This window comes from Lissotriton vulgaris, chromosome 5 (genome assembly GCF_964263255.1).
Source record: "Lissotriton vulgaris chromosome 5, aLisVul1.2, whole genome shotgun sequence".
Lineage (NCBI taxonomy): Eukaryota > Metazoa > Chordata > Amphibia > Caudata > Salamandridae > Lissotriton > Lissotriton vulgaris.
Genome location: NC_141693.1, coordinates 192621626 through 192646395, shown reverse-complemented (window position 1 = coordinate 192646395; position 24770 = coordinate 192621626). Strand labels below are relative to the sequence as shown.

General features: G+C 47.4%; 1 protein-coding gene across 1 annotated transcript in view; it reads left to right on the top strand.

The window, feature by feature from the left end:
* Nucleotides 1-24770, top strand: part of LOC147710455 (ficolin-1-like) — an 844448-nt gene that overhangs the window by 622236 nt on the left and 197442 nt on the right. Inside the window, exon 11 of the mRNA XM_086921142.1 lies at nucleotides 8324-8453. Coding sequence (XP_086777268.1) covers nucleotides 8324-8453 — 130 coding nt within the window. The remainder of the gene's footprint in view (nucleotides 1-8323; nucleotides 8454-24770) is intronic.

Genomic DNA, 24770 nt, shown 5'->3' with positions numbered 1-24770 from the left:
TGGGGTGCCTTGCTTTTGCCCCGAGGGTTTCTGGTACTGTTTTGGGCTTGCTTTAGTCCTGGTAGCCTGGGCATCGAGGGCCCACTGCCAACGCCCGGCCCGCACCTGGCCCTTAAGGCCTTCCTACGGTGGCGACCGCAGGATTAGTCGGGGACAGTGGGTTTTCGGAGGGTATGGTTTGGATGGGAACTGGATGGTGCTATTTGGGTCCTGTTCTGGGGAGGATGGATGGGAGTTTGGTTCGAACTGGGGTTGTTCAGTTTTGGTTGGGGAAAATGGCCGCCATCAGTGCTGGGTTGATTGATGCTCTTTCTTTGTTGGGACCCAGATAGGGAGACTTTGCGCGAACGATATGGGACAATGGCTGATGTTGCTAATGTGAAATGTATTACTTGGAACGTGCGGGGGCTTCACACCATGTCTAGGCGTCACAAAGTCCACGCTTATTTAGTGCGTAGGGGGGTACAAATGGCGCTGCTGCAGGAGACCCATCTGAACAAGGCGGAAGGGGCGGCGCTACAGCGTAGGTGGAGAGGGCAGGTCTTTTGCACTTCGTACTCCGCGTATGCCAGAGGGGCGCTGATTTGGGTTAGAGCTGGGGTTCCCTTCCAGGTCACGAAAACAGTGATAGATCCAGAGGGGCGTTATGTGGCCATTTTGGGCACTTTGGGAGGGAGGGACCTAAACGTTTGCTGTGTGTACGCTCCCAATATAGACCAGACTGCCTTCCTTTCCAGGTTATCGGGCTCGTTGGCCCACTTCTTCTCCGGGCCCCTCCTGCTCGGCGGAGATTTCAACTCAGTAGTGGATGTGGACACTGACCGCTCGCATCCGCCCCTCCCTGACTCTCCGGTTCGCCGCGTGGCTAAAGGTCGTAGGGACTGGCAGACACACTGGGGTCTAACGGATATTTGGAGGGCGCAACACCCCGCAACTAGGGACTATTCCTACTTCTCGGGCCTCCATGAGTTACACGTTAGGCTGGACGGATTTCTTGGCTCAGCTGAACTGGTTTCAGCAGCGGTCCGGTCTGAATATTTGGCCAGGACCATATCAGATCATAACCCCCTCCTGCTGGACCTTCGTTGGTTTCCCGGGGTGCCTGCAGTGCCCACCTGGAAGTTACGGCCCGAGATCCTTGAGGACAGTGTTTTCAAAGCGGACCTAGGCTATAAGATCTCGGAGTACTTCGCGTCCAACGGAGGCACCGCGAGCTCGAGAGCGCTAGAATGGGACGCTTTTAAGGTGGTGGTGAGGGGATACTGTATTTCTAAGAAGGTCGGCATGAGGCGAATTATCCTTGCCGACCTAGATACAGCGGACCGGAGACTCCGCGAGTTGGAACTCCGCCGCCCGGGCGCCCTGAATTACAGGAACGCACAGCGGAGGCGAAAGAGGCGGTAGCGGCGGAGGTCGAACGGCTGCGCTGTTTTGACTACAAGGCCTACACGGTTAGGTCCCTCGCAGAGGGGGATAGGTCGAGCGCGTTGCTGGCATGGCTAGCCAACCCTACGCGCCAGTCCCCATTGACGACGTCCATGCGCATGGCGGACGGGACCGTAGTACACACTCAGCCTGAGATTCTGAGCTGCTACCTGCACTACTACGAACGTTTGTACCGCAGTCGCTCTGTCGGAGACCCTGACCTGCTTGATAATTATCTACGGCCCCTGGAGCTCCAAACAGTGGAGCAGGACGTGGCGAAAGCCCTGGGGTCCGACATAGAACTGGGAGAGATCCGCAGCGCCATTAAAAAGATGGCGAGGAATAAGACCCCGGGCCTGAACGGCCTTCCTGTGGAATTTTATGCAGCTTATGCTGATCTCCTAGCCCCAAGGTTGTTAATAGTATACAGAGAGGCGAAGAGGCTTGGGCGGCTCCCAGGCTCGATGTGCGAGGCCTTAGTGGTTCCCCTCCTCAAGCCCGGTAGGGACTCATCCGATCCGGGATCTTACCGTCCCATATCAATGTTGACGGTTGACTTTAAAATACTGAGCAGTATCTTGGCTTCGAGGCTGCTGGGTCACATGAGCTCTCTGGTACATGAGGACCAGGCTGGATTCATCCCCAGGCGTAACACGACCATGAACATCCGCAGGTTGTTCCGCTTGCTGGGAGAACCGCTCGTGGACGCCCCGTGCCTGGTAGTCTTATCGGTAGACTTAGAGAAGGCTTTTGACAGCCTGGAATGGGACTACCTTTGCACTGTGTTACGGAGGTTCGGCCTTGGTGAGGGCTTCATCAGATGGACCACAGTCCTGTATGCCTCTGCATCGGCAAGGGTTCGGGCGGGCCCGCTAATTTCCTCACAATATCCGGTGGAGAGGGGCACGAGGCAGGGATGTTCGTTATCCCCGCTTCTCTTTGCGCTGGCGGTGGAGCCACTCGCGCTGCATCTCCGATCGGGAGCCCATTATACTGGCCTGTGGACACCTTCGGGCCCACACTACATTTCGCTGTATGCAGACGATCTGCTGCTCTTCCTTGAGGACCCGTTAGCTGCCCTGCATAGAGCTGCGACGGCGCTCACGGCGTTTGGGGAGGTCTCGGGCCTCCGGGTGAATTGGGCTAAGACCTGTCTTTTCCCGGTTCGCAAAGGCACCCCTAGCCCTGCTCTCAGTAGGGAGATTAGATGGGAACCTGACTGCTTTAAGTACCTGGGGGTGTACGTCTATCATGAACCGTCTGACCTCCTGGATGGGAACATTGCCCGCGGCACTCGAGCACTTCGGGGCAGTATGGACTTCTGGGCTACACTACCGCTCTCGGTGGCGGGGCGGATCGCTTTGCTCAAAATGGTGGCGCTTCCCCGGTTGCTGTATTATTTCCGGACGCTACCGATCTGGGTCCCACCGGCCACGTTTCGACTATTACGATCAATGATAGTCGGATTCCTCTGGGGCTCGGTCCGCCGAAGGGTGGCCCTCAACACCCTGATGAGGCCGAAAGCCGAGGGTGGGCTTGCGGTGCCGGACTTTGAAAAGTACTATCTAGCGGCACAGCTCCAGACCTTCACCCAGGAGATCGCCCGGGAATTCCGGGGCCCAGAAGACAGAAGAGGTACGGGTATGGCCAGGCATGTTCTCTCCTTCATAGCGCTGCGACAGCGTTTGGCCTTACAGGACTTGTCGCTAGAGGAGAGGACCGTCCGCCTGTGTTGGAACCGAGCTCACGCCCGGGGCCACCTAAGAATACCGTATGCGCCCGAAATACCTTTGGGGATGCTGACGGCCTTGCCCCATGGCGGCGATTGGTCACGGTTGGCAAACTGGGAGGACGCAGGCTTACAATTGATAGGTGACCTCTACGAGGACGGGGCGCTCTTGCCCTTTCAGGAGCTCATTGATCGCTTCGAGGTTCCTCGCGGCGACTTTCTGTTGTACTCGGCCCTAGCCCGAGCGATCCAGGCGCACTGGAAACGCGGGCAGGAGGAACCCCCTATATCTCCGGTGTGCCAATACGTCATGATGTCTGCGGGTACGGTGAAGGCGGTCACTTGCCTCTACGGTAGACTGATCAATGAGGGGCTGGCTCCCCTCACTACTCTGAGAACCCGTTGGGAGGAGGACATTGGCAAGGAGATCCCGGAGACGACCTGGTCCCAACTGGTGCGGCGAGCCTGGAAGGGCACACGCCACGCCCGCTTTCAATTGGTCCACTACTACGTACTCCATAGAGCATATCTGACCCCGGTGAAAATCCGGCGATATTTTGCTATGAGCTCGGCGGACTGCCCCAGATGCCCGGCGCAGGAGGCGGACCTTCTCCACATGTTGTGGTCCTGCCCGGGATTGTCCTCCTATTGGATGGAAGTGGGGAAGACCCTGGAGGAGGTGACGGGGAGATCCTTATCGGTTGATGCGGCAGTGGGACTCCTGCACTGGTTCCCTCATACCCCCAAGAACAAAATTACTAGCAAGTTCATCGATTTGGGGCTTCTCCTTGCTAAACGAGAGGTGACCAGGAACTGGAAGGCACGGGCTGGTCCGACAGGGAGCCGGTGGCACAGCGAACTGTTGAAGTGGGCAGCGGGGGAAAGCACACTGAGATACCAGCTAGCTAGGAGACAGCGTAATGAGAAGGCACAGGAGGCAGCGCTAGAATGGGAAACGTTAGTGCAGGCCCTCAGGGATTATTGCGCCCCCAGCGACTCTGAAAGTGAGGAAGCAGCTCGCCCCACGTCCCGATAGACGATTGCACTCTTCAGCGCTGTTGCTTTCCCCATGGGTCCTATCGCAGATCCTGTTGCGGTTGTTTCCGTGCACTGATGGCGGGGTTGGGTAGGGAATACTTTGGTTCGTAGTGTTTTGAGGGTGGGGTTTTCTTTTTGGGTTTTGTAGGCTTGTTTGGAAAAGCAGATGACGGACAGTGGATCATCCGGACCAGCTTCGCCTTCCTGCTGAGCCCCCATTGAATTTTGCCGCCCGACCGTAGGGTTGTGGGCTGAATGGCTGTGTACGAGTACTACTGCTGGGGGACGGAGGGTTGTGTATCATTGATTTTGCTTGATCTATAATGCTGGTCGATTATGTAACGATTTACTGATTCCTGCAATAAAAATATATTTAAAAAATAAAAATAAAAAATGATGTTTCCCACCAGCCTGATCATGCTGTCGGCCTCTGCAGGAGTGAATCCCCCAAGTGCTGTCCCAACGTCTTTGTTCCCTGGGCTGTGTTAAGATGTACTCCTCCTATTAGCACCTGAAAACCTATGATTGAAAAACATTTTGGCTCTAAAGATCTCCGGAGGATTGGGACAAAACTGCCGTAATTATCCAATGAAGGTGCGCTGCAATTGGGCTTAAGATTAAGTTTTCTTCAGCGTTTCTGCAGCAGCAAATGATTTTCATTGGGACCTTGCAGAGACAGTGTCTGACCTCTGGGAGCCCACTTTGGCTACAGCCTGCAGTCTTGTCCATTGGAGGAATCCGAGCTCCAAAAATTGATTTAGGGCATTAGTAATAGTTTGGCGGTCCAACTGCCCGAATGCCGCGGTTGCTAGGAGACTGCAGTACCACAGGCCTTCTGATCACCGTATTCTGTGTTTACCATGTTGCTCACAGTGTGGGTGTGGAAATTTTGCAGGGTTGGTTATCACTTTTCCATATGCATCATGGCCTGTGTGAGCATTTCGACTGTATATGTGTTGGATGCACACATATGCATGATACATGTAGAAAAATACCACCTACTCATTGCTGGAGTATGGCCCATGTGTGGACAGTCAAGGCAAAGGGTATATGGAACAAAAAGGACACACCTGTACATCGCCACAAACAGGGTTGTAATCCTTGGGGTGAAGATGCTGCTGTGAAGGGGGGACCTTAATAAAGGTATCCTCGTCGAATTCTGACCGAAATCTTAGGAAAGGGGTGAGTACCCACCCCAAATCCTTAATTTCTGTTTACTTGAAGATGGTGGTCTCACCAATGCAGTCAGCTCATGGAAAACCCAACTTGTAATACGGATGGCTAAGAAACTCCCCTGTGGCAGCTGCTTTCCCCTGATCAGGACCCTGGCTGTCTGCGGCATGCTGGCAGTGTCGGTGGTTCAGCTGCGGTCTTTCCAAATGCAATCTGCACATCTCATAATACAGCGGTTGAACCACTGAGCTTGCAGCATTCAGACTGCGACCGCTGGTATGGCAGTTTACGGACCGTCAAACTTGTGATAAGGCCCTAAGTGCAAATGTAGAAATCTTCACTGGGTGAAGGTGCTCAAAGTATCCAGCAGGTGAGCAACCTTCTGTTGGTGCAGAATTAAAATTTCTCCCACACAGAGGTTTCAGGATAAAATTCAGCAGCTTCACAGAAACTATCAGTTTTCTGACCTCATGGAGCCTTCCTCACCTACAGCCTACTGCCTTGCCCTCTTAAGATTTTGAACTGCTGTATTAGAGACTAAGTCCAAAAGTAAAACTTTTGACCAGGTTGAGTCAGAATTCTGTATCACACTGGCACTCTATGACAGTTGGCCTTAAATCATGCCTCAGTCATGAGCAGTTGGACGTGGTTGGTGCTTAACACTTTTTGGTGTTATTTTTAAATGTAACATTTAAAAATGAGCAAATTGAGTTCCCCTTACTGAATTTCTGATATTTTGGTGTAATTTCATTTATTATAGTTTACTCATTAGGTGTGGGATTTTCCTTGTTTTGACATCATTACTGGTTTGGTTCCGCCTTCTTTACACATTGCGTCTACGTTAACTCTGTCTACTTTGTGTCACACTTACGAGGGGCTGGGCTCAGGTTTATTTAGTGACTTTAGTGGTTCACCTTGACAAAAATTGTTATTATTATCACGTGAAGAGTGTGCTCCCTCTCCTCAATCAATAACCCAATTTCTTACACCTATTGATTCCAATCCATTTCATGTACGTAGACCAGGCTTTTGGTAAACATCTTCCTCATGATAAGATGGCTTTGTTGTCTGTCTCACTCCTGAATACATCACTTTCCTCTCCACTCTCACGTTCGGCCTGGCCATTAACATTTAGGTTTCACTGTGTTCTGATTGGATGAGTTATCGTTTCAATGCTAATATCAGACCTTGCCGTGGATGGACAGACTATTTTCTGTCCCACTATCTCTCTCTGCTCTCCTCTTTCCAGCATGCCCTGTTCCTTCCTTCTATCCCCATTCCCCCTACTTTCACATATTTTTGCTGCATGCGACAGCCACACTATTGAAAGACTGTTTTGTCTAAATCGGTTTATTTTATTTTAGAAAATCCATGTTGCAGATTATGCAGATTATGCAAATGGTCTACAATAGATGTGCTTCAACTGATATGCATTTTTCCTGGTTTGATATAGTTCAGGAATAGGCTGTTTATGCCACTGTACTAATACTTAGGATACAGAACACTGAAATAAAGTGTTTGTAATGCCCGCTACCCGAGCCTTGCAATTCTGTAGGAAACATGGTAGGTGCTGGAATTATGCAATGCAGCTTCTGGCTGAATGTTTGTCCGACTATGAAATCACTTCAGTCACATAAAGTGAATGATATTCAAGGGTGAATTTTATTTTAATAGGAATTAACTGACTGCAGGTCCTTGTAATGCATTGTTTTATGAATTGCAGACTTTCTTAAAGTGTGAAATATTTTGACTGCTATTAACTTATTTTATCTTCTGTGCACAGCCTTTGTCTTGTCAAGATAATTTTTAAGGTATTGTGATTATGTTATTATTCCTGATAGAAGTATTTGACTAGTCTCTTCTCATCCGTATGATCCACCAGACTTTGAAAATTGTTTTTAGATCAATTTCGAGGATCTTGAGTGCAAAACGCCAACCCTTGTAGGAAAAAACAGCCCAGTAGAGCAAACCTCTCACCATGCACTGTCAGTGGGAGCAGAGACATGATGTGGAGCACGGTCAGATGAATGATTATTAATGTTGTGCACCAAGACTACTTTGACATCCCCAAACCACTGCCTTAATTCTCCCAAAACAATAGCATCATTATATGCCCGAATTATGTATGATGATAGTTCCTTGACCTGGGAAGAAATTGGAACATTGTAATCAGAGGGTCATTACACAACAAGAAAGTAAAGAATAAACGTGGGATAAATGTTCTACTGAACATTACAATGCAGAGTTAGCATTGATCTGTATCTCACTGATGGAGTAAGGTGTGGTTCATTCGAGAGCCCAAGCCTGATGCTTAGCATCCTCGCCCATCAGAAGATGAAGCCAAGGGAGTTACTTGTAAGCAGGCCAAGTGTCAGCAAACAGACACTTATTTTGGGGGATGTTGGACAGCAGGGAAACTGAGGAGAGGTCGTCTGTCATAGAAGGAAAATGGAAAGATTTACCAGCTGGCAAAGTTGTCATGCATCACGACCATCAGACCCAGGCAGACCCAGCCACATTATCATTTAATCAACAGAAAGGTAGAGTGGAGAAGCAACAGTGGACATCAGACAAACAAGCAGAATGCTGCCTTTTAGAGTCATCAACAGCTTGGAAATTCTCAGAAAGCAACGAAGAGAGTAAAAAGGAAGAAAAGAACTAACTGGCAAAGAAAATAATTAATAATATAAAATAACTAGAATTAAAGTGGAATGCCCAGTAATCTACCAACAGGATAATGAAAAATGACACACAAAAACAAGCAGGTGCCTCAAATGTAGCCACCTTCCAATTATGAAGGAGCCTAAAAATGCAGAGCAACTATTTAAATGCTTTTAAATGCTTTTAAAAGCCTCTTAAAATGAGATCATATAAGAAAAATGAAAGGGTGTACAGCAGGGAAAACACGGGCTATGGAATAATCACTTATTATCTATTCTTCTCCGTATTTTTCTTCAGGTGTTCCAGAGACGCTGGGATGGCTCCGTAGATTTCTTTCGTGACTGGAAAACATATAAGAGAGGCTTTGGCAACCAACTGACTGAGTTCTGGTTGGGGAATGACAATCTTCACAATCTAACAGCAAACGGTAACATCATAATCTCTTCTATTGTGTTTTACTCAAACTTTGCTCAGTCCTATTATTAACACCCTATCAAAGTAGATATTATTACCATGGGAATCAGGTAAGAAAAGGGGCATTACAGCAGGATAGAAAGCTGGGATACAAGGGAAGGTAATACTTAGCAATCAAAAGAAAGTAGCTCAGAAGGGGAAATAACCTTTACAACGCAATCTTCACATCACACTACATTAACAAAGCAGTCATTACATTGCAAAATCCTTTACAACGCATGTCACTACAACGCAGCCATTACATTGCATGTCACTACCATGCATGACACTACAACGCATGTCACTATAATTCAGGCATTACATCACATGTCATTACAACGCATACCATTACAATGCATAGTACCCCAACACTATTCAACACTTACTCTACTGCTGCACCACCTGGAGTTAGAATAGTAATTTTTACCCCTACACTATCCAACACTTATCCTACTGTTGCACCCCCTGGAGTTAGAATAGAAATTTTTACCCCTATTCTATCCAGCACTTACCTTAAATGCAAAGTAATGGTATGCGTGTAAAGGTATAATGCGATGTAATGGAATGCGATGTAAATGTAGTTTTAATAAATTAGTTGTAATGGCATGCGATGTAAATGTAGGCGTTGTACGAGATGTTGCGGTGTAAACACTGCATTGTAAAGGTATGCGTTGTAAATGATGTGTTGTAACGTCATACATTCGCTCAGAAGTGTATACATCAAGGAATCCAGATAGAAAAGATGAGCATTGATCATACCAGCTACAGGACCAAATATTGCAGGTACAGTCAATGAGAGTCATCAGCAGATCTACTAGGAGATGGGAGAAAAGTGAAGGTCCTGAATGGAAACCCCAAAGGCTTGTAATTAAAAAGCTAGCTTTATGACATGTCACTTGATTTGGGAATATAACCAAGACAAATAGTGAGTTGATTGACTGATTGATTGATTTTTGATTTCATATGTCCAATGACTGGATCTACCACTGATAAAAAAACAAGTCTTTAGGATTTCCTGAATCTGTTGCCAGAAGAACAGGAAGTCCAGTAAGATCTAAGATCTCCATTTAACGAGATGGGCAGGAAGGCTCAAGCTAATTTGAATCTGGAAATCCTATCAAAATAACATTTACACGCTATTGTTTGCGGTGGCTCTGGAACTGCTGCCAAACTGGATCTGGAGAGATGCCCAGATAAGGGCCTTACTCTGGAACACAGGCTGGGAGGACATGATATTTCTTTATGTGGATAAGATCTTATTGTACCTAGCGGAATGCCTGCAATAAGTGCTGGAAATACTGCAGATATATGGGGAGTACACAGAGTTACGCTTCAACTGGGAGAAATTGGTGGCATACCCCCTAACGGTAAGATGCCCTCCGCCCCAGAGTCCCCCACTCCGGTGTGAACCTGAGGTGTTCAGGTACTCAGGTATCTGTATCACGTCTGACTGTGAGCGCTTCTTTCTGCCCAACCTGGGCAGGATCCCGGAGGTGTACAAACAGGATTTATGTCACTAGCATTACTTTCCTTTGTTCCTCTGAAGCAGAGTTGTGTTGTTCAAAATGATCTATCTCCCAAAGTTCCTATATGTTCTGTAAAATACTCCCTATGCAGTGCCCGACATATTCTTTGGGTAGGTAGATGAGGTCATGAGAATGCTGTTCTGGAATGGGGGGAGGGACTCCCGAACACTCTAAAAACACTGGCCAGAAAAGCCTGGGATGGGGGCATTGCCTTGCCAAATCGGAGGCTGTGTTACTGGGCAGCGCATCTAGTAGTGGTGAATGACTGGGTTTTTTCAGAGCTTGTGGAGCCCTTCCTGATGGTGGATAGGAGAGTGATGGATCCTTTGGGACACCTACGTTACCTGCATGAGGGGAAGAGGTTGCGAGATCAGCCAGTGCAGATGGCTCAGGAGCTCGAGATATGGTGCAGGGCCAAGAGGCTCATTGGGTGAAAGGGACAGATCACAATTGGAGATCCTACTGTGGGAGGCAGAGGTGCTGAAGGGGCTTAGGAATATTGCATGTCCCAAGAAGTGGGAGGTGCTGGGCATCTTGACAGTAGGGGCAGGTTGATAACCTTTCAGGAACTACAATCTGAATATGAGATGTCGGGTGGCCAGTATGTGAAATGCCTAAAGCTGCAACACATCTTTAGCCCTTATTGTCCCTTACTGGAAGACCTGTTGGAAGAATCTGTGCTGGAATATTGGGTATTAGAACATTGGAATGTTGAGCGCTCTGTAGAAGACAATGGAGTGCTCCGGGCTTCTAATGGCTCGTACCAGCCCGGAACATCAACTTTCCAATTCTGTTCATAGCTGCCTCACGGAGCCCGAGGAAATTTCAACACCCTCGGGCTCTGTGAGGTCTTTGTTTTACAAATTAGAACATTATGCCCTAGAAATCAGCAGCCTTTGACACTGTGTCCCATGGCACACTAGCCACCAGACTCCATGACGCTGGCATACGGAGAACTGGGTTAGACTGGATCTGCTCTTTCCTCACCGGCAGAACGCAAAGAATAAGACTCCCGTCCTTCCTCTCCGAACTCACAGAGATCAGATGCAGAGTACCCCAAGGATCCTACCTCAGTCCCAAGTTCTTCAACATCTACATGGTCCCGCTTGCAGCCATCTTCAGACTCAGCATAGTATCATACGCAGACGACGCTCAGCTCATCCTCTCCCTCACCAAGGAACCTGACATCACCAGGCACCGTTTCCAAGAAGGAATGAAGGACATTGCATCCTGGATGAGCAGCAGCTGCCTGAAGCTCAACTCAGAGAAAACTGAAGTCCTCATCCTCGGATCCACCTCCTCCGTGTGGGACAACAGCTTGTGGCCCCCTGCCCTCGGAAACCCTCCAACTCCCCGACCATGCCAGCAACCTTGGCATCATTCTCAAGTCCTCACTTACCATGAACCAACAAATCAACGCTGTATCCTCCACATGCTTCAACACCCTCCACTTCAACACCCACCTTCAAATGGATCCCCCAGACTCCAAGAAGACTGTCCCCCATGCACTCATCTCCAGCAGGTTGGACTATGGACACACCCTCTACACTGGAATCAACAAATCACTCCTTCGCAAACTCCAGACCAACCAGAACAATGCAGCTATACTTGTCCTCAACATCCCACGACACAACCACATCACCCAGCACCTCCGCGATCTCCACTGGTTCCCCGTCGAAAAGAGAGTTACCTTCAAGCTGCTGACTCACGCCTACAAAGCCCTCCACATCACCGGACCCCAATACCTCAATGAGAGAATCTCCATCCCCGTCCCCAGGAGAAACCTCCACTCTGCCGACCTAGCCCTCGCAGAGAAACCCCACATCCACAGAGCCAGAATGCGGCAGAACCTTCTCCCACAGCATAGTATCATACGCAGACGACGCTCAGCTCATCCTCTCCCTCACCAAGGAACCTGACATCACCAGGCACCGTTTCCAAGAAGGAATGAAGGACATTGCATCCTGGATGAGCAGCAGCTGCCTGAAGCTCAACTCAGAGAAAACTGAAGTCCTCATCCTCGGATCCACCTCCTCCGTGTGGGACAACAGCTTGTGGCCCCCTGCCCTCGGAAACCCTCCAACTCCCCGACCATGCCAGCAACCTTGGCATCATTCTCAAGTCCTCACTTACCATGAACCAACAAATCAACGCTGTATCCTCCACATGCTTCAACACCCTCCACTTCAACACCCACCTTCAAATGGATCCCCCAGACTCCAAGAAGACTGTCCCCCATGCACTCATCTCCAGCAGGTTGGACTATGGACACACCCTCTACACTGGAATCAACAAATCACTCCTTCGCAAACTCCAGACCAACCAGAACAATGCAGCTATACTTGTCCTCAACATCCCACGTCACAACCACATCACCCAGCACCTCCGCGGTCTCCACTGGTTCCCCGTCGAAAAGAGAGTTACCTTCAAGCTGCTGACTCACGCCTACAAAGCCCTCCACATCACCGGACCCCAATACCTCAATGAGAGAATCTCCATCCCCGTCCCCAGGAGAAACCTCCACTCTGCCGACCTAGCCCTCGCAGAGAAACCCCACATCCACAGAGCCAGAAGGCGGCAGAACCTTCTCCCACACTGCTGCCAAGACCTATAACTCACTTCCCTTCAGTATCAGACAAAGCCCTACACTCCAAGCCTTCAGAAATTACCTCAAGACCTGGCTCTTCGGATGACCTCGAAATTGCTTGTGAGTAGTGCACTCTATAAATCCCCTGAGTGATTGACTGATTGCATGTGGAATGTTCAGATGCGGAATCATGTTGAAGGTCCAAAAGCTCAGACAGGAACTTCTTCAAGAAGAAAAGAAGGTCCGGGCCTTCCAATTTTTCTGGTAGGCCATATAACCAAAGGTTATTACATCTATTTTGATTATCAAGGTCCTCAGTATACTATTTGAGCTGCTGAATCTCTTGCTCCAAGATAGGAATTATGTAAATAACATACGCTGCTCCATCTCAAACGATTTTGCTTCGATAGTGATCCATCTATCCTCAATTTGTTGAAGTTTTTCATTAGTAGCAGACATAAAGGGTTTTAATCCCTTCACCTCACTGTGGATATGAACAGGGTTGAGCGATGACAGAATGGGAGACGGGGGTCATTTTTCATCCATGTAGGTTATGTATCAGAAAAAGAAGGCTTAGCAAAAGCGAAAGGATCAATGTGTAGTGTAGGTCCTATATTCCCAATAGGCTCTGCGCATTGGAATAATATATCCTATAGATTTGACGTAGGACTTTAGGTCGACTAGGTCTCTATCAAATATACTAGACTTAATTGTGACTGCCAGCTAGCTCAGATGTCACTAGAAACTTTCTCAAATACACAAGAAGGGATTCGTTTCTGACAACCGCATAAACATGACAACTTTGTTTCCCCAAGAATAAAACTGATCTCAGAGTCGTGGAAACAATAGATATATATTTTACTCAGTCAATCGTGCATTCTTTGTTCCATCAGAGGTGCAGAGAAATAGAGAGACGGGCGTTTTCAATAAAAGGATTTATTGAACAGTCTTCTCAAGCAAGTAAAGTGAACTGCTACAACCGCAATACTGGTAGCAAAGTATAATGCGTACAGTAAGAAGAGTATTATAAAATAATACCGTAAAAGCATTGTATGGTTTCTAGACCATAGATAAATACATACATAAATAACAAAGGCTAAAAGTACTCAACTGGTGCTTCTAAAATACGCCTACCCCAATGTACCTAACCAAAGTCTAGTATGAGGGAGGAAGTAAGTGAGGTGTAGCATAGGTTTAGTTTTCTTTGCCAAGAATCTATCCAAGATTTCTCTTAGGGTCTAATCAGCTCCGTACCTTGGTTTTAGAATGAAGGAGGTCTGGTATCTCTGTCTCGGGTCTCGATTTCCCAACACCCACGAGGGGAGCTTGGAAACACTGGACCTGGATTCTCAGTGAGAGAAAGGCCAGCTTCTCGATCAGTGTGTCAGCTGGAGGGTCGGCTTCCTTCGGCACTTGCTGTAGCGAGCGGCGTCGGCCAAGTAGATTGTCGAGCTGCTCCGAAACACTGTGTGTTTGCTAGGGCAAGTGTAAGCATATTTATACCTTGAAGGTGCCAAGTTTGACGTAAAGTCAGACATAATAACGTCATCAAAGAACCCCAAGGGAATGGTAGTTCTTTGAAAACTCCATGATTTCTAGGACAAATCAATATTCAAGCAAGGGGATGTCCCTGACTGTTGAAGCCGAGTTCTCCAAGAAATTGTTGTGGCTTTTTGGAACTAGAAGAAGTAGTCATGTCTGTATTTGGACTGGATGGGTTATGTCTAAATATGGGTTTGATTTCTATGTCTATATAAGAGCAATGTGAATTATACCTATATAAAGGATTGAATCGGTAATATACGCTTGGATTCTAAAATGCTACACAACAAATGGCCATTGTTGCGTGATGAAGAGGACAATGTGTCAGCTTTGATGACGGCCTGAACCTTCCCATATGCAGTATGAACAACACGTAAAAGCATGCAGACGTGAAGGAAAACTATGTAGAAGCTGTGACCCCAATATCCAAAGCGAAGAAAGTACTCACAAATACTTAAATATCCAGTATGAGAAAATGTAGCAATGCCTATATAGAACAAGCTGTGAGACTACAGCAAAAAAGCATTTTAAATGGCATTTATAAGGGAAAAATGTAATTTAAAGTAAGAAAATGACATAAAAAGCTAAAGTAGTGCTGGAAAAAGCACAAGAGGAGGAAAATAAATAAGAAAAAAACCATTGCTAGGCGTTTAATTGTTGAAACCCCAGTTCTCCTCAGCAGGGAGCCATAAGAAGCAAGCGGAAGATGATGTAATGGCGACTGCCCGTGTCTGACTCACCTCTGTAGCTCTGGGTCGGGGAAATATGTAGAAAAGGTCAGACAAGCTCAGAATACTGCTCTGACCATCCAGGACATCGTGGGAAAGAGCACCTGCCCCAAAGCAGAGAAGAAATGCTGCAGACAGAGAAAAGAGCTCGCAGCTTGAGCGGCGCCATCTTCTACAGCACACAGACCACGCCCCCAAACATCCTGTGTTTAATGTCCAAAAAGCATTCCCCTTTCCTCAACACAGAGAAAGATATATAAGCACTGCAGCTGCTCTGTGTTCTCTTCGGCCTGTCCCTGGGTGTCCGGTCACTGGCGGTGACTCTACGCTTGTTACTTGCAATGTCAAAACTGCGCTGTAGTTAGCGTGTACATAGCACATCATACCCTGTATGCTATTATCATGCATTGGGCCACTGGGCCATTGTTAAAGTGCTACGTATTCCCCTGAAAGATCCTGGGCTCTTGGTGAGGATTATCACTGTAAAAACATGGAAAAGCTGTTTAAATTACAAACCTATGAAATATACATTCACGTTCTGGAGGGGTGCAGACTTCAGTCCATCTCAGTCCATTTTATTTGTGCTCATATTACAATAATGTGAAACATAATTCATCAAACATTTGCTTCTACTCCCAGGGGGTGGGGGAGTGGAGATTAAGTGGTCCGTGTGGATGGCGTCGCAGTCAAGCGTTACATATGTAATGTACAAGATGACCAAAGTACAGAACATGATAATGGTGTTAATACAATGGCACAGGCGCAATCTTGCCAGTCTACTCATATTGTTGCTCTGTATCATGGGAGTAACATGGGCCCTCACACGCCCCTCATCACATTCTCTGAGAGGGGCTCGTCATCTTGCTCTATTCTACTTACTGTGCTGTCCTTTCACTCTGCTGTCTTTTCTCTTGAGGTGATTGCACACAAGATATTACTGCAACGCATCCAGTCCCATGCGCCTCAGGGACGGTTATATTTCCGCCATGCACATGAAGCATTCTGCCCTTTTTTTTACCATGTTTTAGCATCCACAGGCTGATGAGAGGCAGATTCCGTGACCTTAAATCTCTCTTGTCACTTTGATTTTCTTTTCACACCAGACATGATGAGAGACTATTCCAATCTTAAGCTAATGTGTGATTCCAAGAATGATATGATCTATACTACTATTATAAAGAGAGAACTTGCACCTTTTGGCCAGGTAAACTCGGGAACCACAGCGCCAATCTACACACCCGATACATCTATGAAAATGTCAGGGTGTGTAGATGGACATAGGCTATATAAATAAAAATAAAAAAGTAAATTAAAAAAATTAAGTTTGAAAACAAAGTAGTCCCCTGACAGTAGCACCGGCCGGGACCTAGCGCTGGCCGCAACGCGACGTGCGTGATGACCGCGACGCGACGTGCGAAGGAGGAACGGCGGTGCAGTGATGAGCGGCTGTGCAGTGAGGAACGGCGGCACAGGTAAGGAAAGGGAAAGTTCAGTGCGAGACTGTGTGATGCAGGGGGAGGCAAGAAGGACCTTCACAGTGCTATCAGCTGGAAGAGGCAGCAGTAAAGGAGCGCGAGTGAGTCGGGGCGGGAGGGGAGCACGAGTGAGTCGGGGTGGGAGGGGGGCCTGATCCGTGTCCGTGCATGGGCATGCACGGACAATGTCGGGGCGGGCGGAGGCCTGGGCGGGCGGTTGGCCCTGAAGCCTCATTGCCCCCAGGCAACGCTGGGGCGGGCTGCCAGTAGGATATAAAGGCTTTTGTAGCGTGCTCTGTTACTACAATAGTATCCTGGTGCAGAAGGTGCGGCAGATTCAGAAGGCAAGAGGAGGTTAACAGTTTAAAGAGTAATACTAAACAAATGAGTTTTCAGCCCCTTCTTAAAGGCCGTAATGGTCGGAGCAGCCCTAATTCACTGCTCCAGTCTGGGTGAAGTCAATGTTTAAACATATTTGCTGGAATATAAAGGTGATTTTCATAAATGAAGTGACACCAATGTGCACCGCTTTATTCAGGAAAGCAGTTTTCACAGGGCAACCAAACTCAAATAGTGTACATTTTAAGTGCTTCTTGCATAGCCCTAATTAGGTCCTCCCATTGCCGAGACTGATTGGCTATGCCAATGCTTACTTTCCGTGACAACCATATGGCGGAAGAGTGGGAGAAACTAGCTAATTATTTCTATCTAACTGAAATGATTTGTAGCTAATTATTTTTACTGTAACTGAAATTACCTGATTCCACATTCTGTTTGCAAAAAAGCAGTTTTTATGGTGGGTTGAATCAGAATACTGGTTTATCTCTACCACTAGGTCCATTAATATAGACCTTCGCTCTAATTGATACATACAGAACAGCCAGTTACAAATTATAGATTTTGACTTAGGTTAGAGCCCTCACGGAATCTTAAAAAGAAAGCTTTTTGTGAACTTTTACATTACTTTATCTTCTCCATGGGATTCATGAATATTATGAACATTAGTATTGGGAAGAGGGCATTTGCTAATAAGAACTAGACAGGTTTGGATAAGACCTTCTTGAATACGTATTGGATTGAGCTTACCCAGACGTGGGTCCTGTGCTCACTGTGCAACTGGAACCTAGCTGTGCCCGACTGATGAGCCCTATTCAGGGTGAAACCAGTCTTGGGTTGCTTGTGTTCTGGCTTACGGAGGACCTGGTATGGCAGTTTGGGCTCGACTATTCCTATTGGATCAGGGTCAGGACTAATTCCCATATCCCTGGGTTCAACCTGAGGTGGCTTGTTGGGCACACAACAATGGACTCAGATGCAGCTCAACCGATTGCCAGTGGCTGATATTCATTCAAGATTCCATCCTTCACCTAGTTGTAAAAGCAGTTTTATGTAAGTTATACACAGATGACATTGTGCTAAAAGATTGCATTAAAATTGTCTTTTGATAATTTCTAACAGCATTTCAAAACTATTGTGTTTTGAAGAATGAATTCATTACTTTGGCTAAATATAAAATTCTAATAGTTGGCAATCCCTGTACTTGGCCCTTTATGCAGGGCCAGCCCCAAACAATTTGGCTTCACCCTCCTGTTTTCTTAACCTGTTTTTGTTGGCTTTTCCGACTATGCGCACTTTAGCACCGCTAACCAGTGCTAACGTGCTTCTGCTATCCCCTTTGAACATGGTAAGATTGGCTTACACCCAATTGCTGCATTTAATTTACTTGTAAATCCCTCGTAAAGCAATACTACATGTACCCAGGGCCTCTAAATTAAATGCTACTGGTGGGCCTGCACAGATAATGCTGCCCACTTAAGTAGCCTTTTAAACATGTCTCACTCAGGCCAGCCTTACTGCCTGATTGTGCAGTTCTAAACTGCCATATCCACGAGGCAAAATAAACCTTTTGCTTTTCCTAAACTTTCCTATTTATTACATTTAAGTCACCCAGATGTCAGGGTGCAGTGTAAATTCATTTTTCACTACTGCAAGGCCTACCTCTCCCATAGGATAGTAATGCGTTACCTAATTGCATTTAAGTGATACATTTCAATTGAGAACAATTAGGATTGTCGAGTTTGCTCTCTGAAGAACTGTAAATTAAAACACCCCTTAATGGTAAAGTTGTATTTGAAGTCAAAATTCGGAAAACGCCACTTTTAGAAAGTTGGCATTTTCTTGTCCTAACCATTTGGTGCCTGCAGCCTGTTCCTGGGTCACATGACTAGGTGTAGCTGGCAGTTGGTCTTTGTGTATTGCTCCCAGACAGTGAGACAAAGGCGGAATGGGTGATTGCAGGATGGGCCATTTTGACTTGATAGGGTGGTGAGACATCACCTCCCATACTTGCACATTCCAAAGGCTATGCCTGAGCACATTCACAAAGGGTTTGACACTACTCATTTGTGATCCCAGACAAGCTGGTGCTAGGGCAGGGAGGTAGGAAGCTCCAAACATCACAGGGGGTGGAAGGATCTAAAAATATTCTCCCATTTCAAAGCTGATACAGGTATAAATAGTGAGCCCTCAGACTCAAATCTTCGGTACACCTCTAGACCTGTGGAAGACTCTGAAGGACTGTTGTGCTGCTTTGCAAGAAGAACTGCTACTCTGTTGCCCTGCTGCCCTGCTGACTGAGTGAAAAGGACAGGACCTGCATTTTGATCCCAGGAACACCAGAGTGACTACAAACCTCCAACCACCTTGAACCAAGCACCAGGACTCTGTCTGCTGAGAGTCCCCCACAAGGTGCCACCCCTGTCCTGGACCCATAGAAGTGTCCCTGAAGGCTCTGTACCAGCCAGCCAGTGTGATGCATCTCCTTGCAGCTCTACTTTGTAAATGCCACTGGGAGAAAGATCCTTTGCATTGCAAGCCCCTAGTTGACGGCATCCTTGACAATGAAGCAGGACTTCACATTGCTGCCACGCTGCTTCTTCAGAACCGTCTCTGCATGGCACAGCCTCAGCACGAGACTTCTTATCAAAAAGCATCTTGTCAATGGAAACCTCGACGACGATGCAGGACTCTGCCTCGCAGCTCCTCTAAATTGCATCCTCAGTACTTTGTTCTGTTCAGCAGGCCTAACTTAGCCCCTGTATCCGGCCTGCGCTCCCTCGCAGTCATCCTGAACTTGTGACTTTGTCCTGGTACGGCATGACAAGACAACCACGGATAACCAAAGGTGGCACTTTATGGTTTTAGGCACTATTTTCACTTAAATCATTAAAATTGCATATCTCCGGTTTTGCTAAATTGGATTGTTGTTGTTTTGGGCTTGAATAATTTATTATATTTTGCTATATTTTTCTAAATTGGCCTAGGATTTTTCTTGTGTTGAATCCTGTACACGCAAAAATGACTGTTTGACGTGCTGCATAAATACTTAACAAATTGCCTCTAAGCCTGACAGCTTTTGTGCCAAGCTACTCGAGGGTTAAACACAGGTTTATTTGTGGTATGATTGTGACTTCACTCTGACAGAAATTTTGATTGATACTTGAGAAGGGTTTGGGTTACAACCCCCTCAATCAGTAAACAAATTTCAAACAGCAAGGCATGCATGAACAAGAAATGATTGTATGAAGAAATCAGCGACTGGAATTAGGATTGCATAAACAATTTAGGCCTGATGCACTAACTTCATTTTGCAGTACATAAAGTAGTACAGTATATTATTACTATAAATATTATTATTATGATTATTATTAGTATTATTATGAGGGCTTATAAAGCAATATTGTGGCCTCAAATGTATCCTGGTGCTAGCCTCCTATAAGGGGAAAAACCTGAAGGACATTCTGAACAATTATATGTGGAAAACCGACATTTTGAGGGCTTTTCTAAACTGAAGCAGGTTTTCACAAGCTCTTAGAGAAGAAGGAAGACTTTTCCAGAGTTGTGCAGCCCTGACTGAGAATGCCGAGCCATCCTGCCTAACCTTCTGAGATTTTGGAATTCATAGAAGGTTTGAAGTTGAGGACCAATGAGCTCTCAGATGTATTTCGCTTTTAAATTTTCTTTGCAGAAAAACAGGCCTTTTTTGTGAATTGCTACTATAACAATATATAAAGATTTGAATGCAATCCATTCCTTCAGTGAAAGCCAGTGGAGCTCTGCCAGAGCTTGAGAAGATGAAGAATGCCTAGATACATTCAGTGCTAGCATAGCGGCTGCTGTGTGTAACTGATGAGTCTTTTGACAGGGGCGCCTACCAAAAGAGCATTACAATAGTCAAATCTGCTCAGGATCATTCATTGTACTACCAATGCCCTTGCAGATGGCGGTAAATGGGGTAGGATTTTCCTAATAGTATGGATCAGGGTCTTATTAACCTGGACCTCCAAGGATAAATTGTTCTCAAAGTAGACCCCTAAATTACGTACTGTAGATGGCATTACTGATCTGACACTGTTCAACCAAGGCCACAAATTAGAAGGAAGACCGGCTGATGGTTGCGAGAAGTTGGCCTGGTATGTAATGCTCACTAATTCTAGTGATCACTGTGTACCATGCCAAACAACCCTTATGATGATTGGTTGTAATTCAACCTTATAGACCAGTTATCCTAGTGGTAATGTGGACAAAGCAGTCTTAGGCTAAACTCTGAAAGGCATGTGAAGCCAGCTGTATTACCATACACAACCCCCTTGAATACCAAATGAAAGGACACCACACAGATATATATATTGAAAATATATATAGATTTATTAACTACAAAATCCCCTGGACTCTTTATGAGCACAGAAGCACAAGCGTTAAACACAAGACAGTTTAAAATACACGAAAGTTGCACAATATGGATGAGCCCTAGGGGCCACCTAAACCATATACTAAGAAAGTGGTATAAGAGATACCAATCGGAAAGGAAATAGGCCTAGGGCCTTGGGAATCGCTGGAGCTGATCGGGACTAGCAGTGACTAAGTCGGGAAAGGCCTGCGGGACTCGGGTGCAGTGTTTAAAGTGCACGCACTCACCAATGGAAAGTCTATGGTGCGTAAAAAGTGCAAAGTTAGTTAGTTCGGAACCTTCCGAGTGACCTAGAAAGCTGAAACTTGAGACACAGGCCCTAGAGGTGTGTACCAGTGTAGGAACACCGGCGGAGCTGAGTTACCTCACCCACAGGAAGCGGGTGCATAAGGTCGAAGTAGTGTCGGGTTTCGTCACGCTGGTCGATGGTGCTTGGAGCTGAAGATGCAGCAGGCGGCTCGATGTGAAGAGTTCCGGTGGATCCAAGGGTGGATCTGAATATGTGAAGACCTGAAAGCAGAGAGGACAATGTTCAAAGTCACTAGCCAGTGACTACCATGGAACCAGATTGGAACCAGGCGATGTCGGGTGCAAACAGGCGTTGAGGTGTAGCTTCTCTCTGCAGCCACGTGGACAACGGGGGTCGAGGACGTCCAGGAGTCGGTCACGAGCTGTCCCACGCAGGCTTCTCGCTGATGGCGGTGTTGGCAACTTGATCGGAGCAAACAGGCCTTGGCTAATGCAAGCCACGCAGGAATCAGAAAATGCTTACTACTCGGACCAGCAAGGTCAGAGCAAGGGCTCCTTTATACAGGAGCTAGGGGAAGTCTGGAGCAACCAGACCCGCAGTGTAGTTTGTCGGTTTCGTCGCCAAGATGGCCGCTGACCACGTGGCTAGTGGCCGGGATGGCGCGTCGAGTGGCACAATGCAAAAGGGCCCACGCAGATCGTGGAGATGCTGGGGGGCTGATCTTTAGTGCAAGGGCTGCTCCATGCTGGGAGTTCTCAGTCCCCAAAGCACAACGTCGAGGGTGGCTTGGAAGCTGTGCTGTCAGCTCTTCAGGTGTCTTCCAAGATGTCCGGTCCCACGTCTCTTGGTGCCTCCACGGGTCCCTTCTTTGCAGGGACTGTGGATCGGGCTGTGAGAAGTCTGGGAGTCTGAGTCTTGTCAGGCTCTGGGCTCGGGCTCCGGCGGGAGGCGGCAGCAAAGCAGACGTCGATTCGCTGGTTGGTACCTGCTTTCACAGGGTGGCCACTCCTAGGCCACAAGGGAGATCCTCTTCAGTCTTCTGAGCAGCAGAATGTCGAAGTCCAGTCTTCTTCTTCGTGTAAAGTTGATTCAGGATGATCTGCTGTGCAATGGCACTGCTCCCACTCTTATTCCCAATCTGAGGGGTGGATCACCTACTAGGTCCCTCCTCTGGGAGGAACCAGGAAGGGGGGCGGTTACACCCCCTTTCCTTTGTCCAGCTCCTCGCCAGGCCTGGGTCTGGAAAGTCCCAGGACCGGTTTGGACTGGCTTATGCACGGGGACACCTTGTGTGCCCCGGGCATGTCTGTTTCTATTCAGCCCTGTCCTACCCAATACACAAAACCCTGTCTGGGGTGGTGCTCGCACCTCCCAAGGCAGGAAACCCTTTGTCCAGGCCTTCCTCGCTGGAAGGACTCCCAGCAGCAGGAGGCCAGACTCGTGTCTGTGGTGGCAGCATCCACTTTGTGATGCTGAGGCTCTGGTTAACTTTAACCGGGGTTAAGGCTACACACATGTCGTGTCCCTCTAGAAGGGTGGAATGCTATCCCCGTCGACAGAACTGTCGAGGGGATAGTATTCCAATTCGTATGACACCTTACTCGACATGTTTTGATAAAGCCAAACCAAAGATAGCATATAACCGCGAGGATTATAATGCACTTAAGAGTATATGGTATGGCAATATCCCAGAACAGCTTAGGGAGTTGTTCCCGACAGCTGCAGACAGGCTCAGCTCATGCTAGAGCACCATCTCACATGTAAACACGCACTCTGCCCCCAGGATTGCTGGGGCCTTCCATAGGATTGGCTTACAGGTTAACATGTGTCCAGTTTAAGGTTAGATATAGGGATACTATATCTAAGTAAGAGGTGATTACACCAACTTACCCCAGCTGAGTGATCAGCCAGTTGTGTCAAATATGGAGGCCAGGCCAGGGTGGCACAATACATGCTGCAGCCCCTGGTAGGCCTTGGATGCACCTATGCCCTGGGTACCTATGGTACCCTATTACAGGGGCCTATAAGGTGAACCAGTATCCAATTCGTAATGCACCTAGGGTGCATTGGCAGTAATTTAGAGAGAGAACAGCAGGCTGTGGGTCTGATTAGCAGGCCCACAGCCACATTAAGTCATAAACCAGTGAAGCAAAAAGCAAAAATTTGGGGTGACCATAGGATAGCAGACCCTACTCTCCTACACAACCCCCCCCCCCCAAACTCAGTGACATTAGACTAACCTTGACCAGTTGTGTCTTCATGTTCTAAGTGGAAGTACCTGGAGAGACCATCTGCGTTACCATGGTCAGTCCCTGGACGGTGCTCCACTGTAAAGTCCATCCCCTGTAGGGAAATGGACCACCTGAGTAGTTTGGGGTTTTCACCCTTCATCTGATTAAGCCATAAGAGGGGCTTATGGTCGGTCTGAATCTTGAAGTGAGTGCCAAATAAGTATGGTCTCAACTTCTTCAGGGCCCACACCACAGCAAAGGCCTCCCTCTCAATAGCTGACTACCGTTTCTCTCTGGGGGTCAGCCTTCTGCTAATAAAAGCAATGGGCTGGTCCTGGCCATCTACATTAACCTGTGAAAGCACTGCTCCCACTCCCAACTCAGAAGCATCTGTTCGGACAATGAACTCTCTTGAGTAGTCAGGACTCTTCAGGATAGGTGCAGAGCACATGGCCTTCTTCAGGTCATCAAATGCCTTTTGACAGCTTTCTGTCCACTGAACCTTTTTGGGCATCTTCTTAGATGTCAGATCATTAAGAGGAGTCACAATGGACCCATAGTTCTTAACAAACTTCCTGTAGTACCCAGTCAGGCCCAAGAAAGCTCTGACCTGAGTCTGGGTAGTTGGAGGGGACTAGTCCTTGATGGTCTGGATCTTACTCTCCAGTGGTTGAACTTGGCCTCCACCTACAAGGTGGCCCAGGTATACAACCTTGCTCTGCCCTATCTGGCACTTTGTTGCCTTGATAGTGAGGCCTGCCTTTTGCAGAGCCTCAAGCACTTCCTTCAGGTGGACCAGGTGATCCTCCCAGGTGGAGCTAAAGACAGCAATATCATCTAGATATGCTGCGCAAAAGTCATCCAACCCAGTGAGGACTTGATTCACCAACCTTTGGAAGGTGGCAGGTGCATTTTTCAAACCAAAGGGCATTACCACAAATTGATAATGCCCACTAGGGGTAGAAAATGCTGTCTTGGCTTTAGACTCCTCAGCTAACCTGATTTGCCAGTAGCCAGCTGTCAAGTCAAATTTGCTCAAGTATTTGGCAGAAGCCAACTTGTCAATGAGCTCATCTGCCCTTGGAATAGGGTGTGCATCTGTCCTGGTGACAGCATTGAGTCCTCTGTAATCCACACAGAACCTCATCTCTCTCTTGCCATCTTTGGTGTGATGTTTGGGGACCAGAACCACTGGGCTAGCC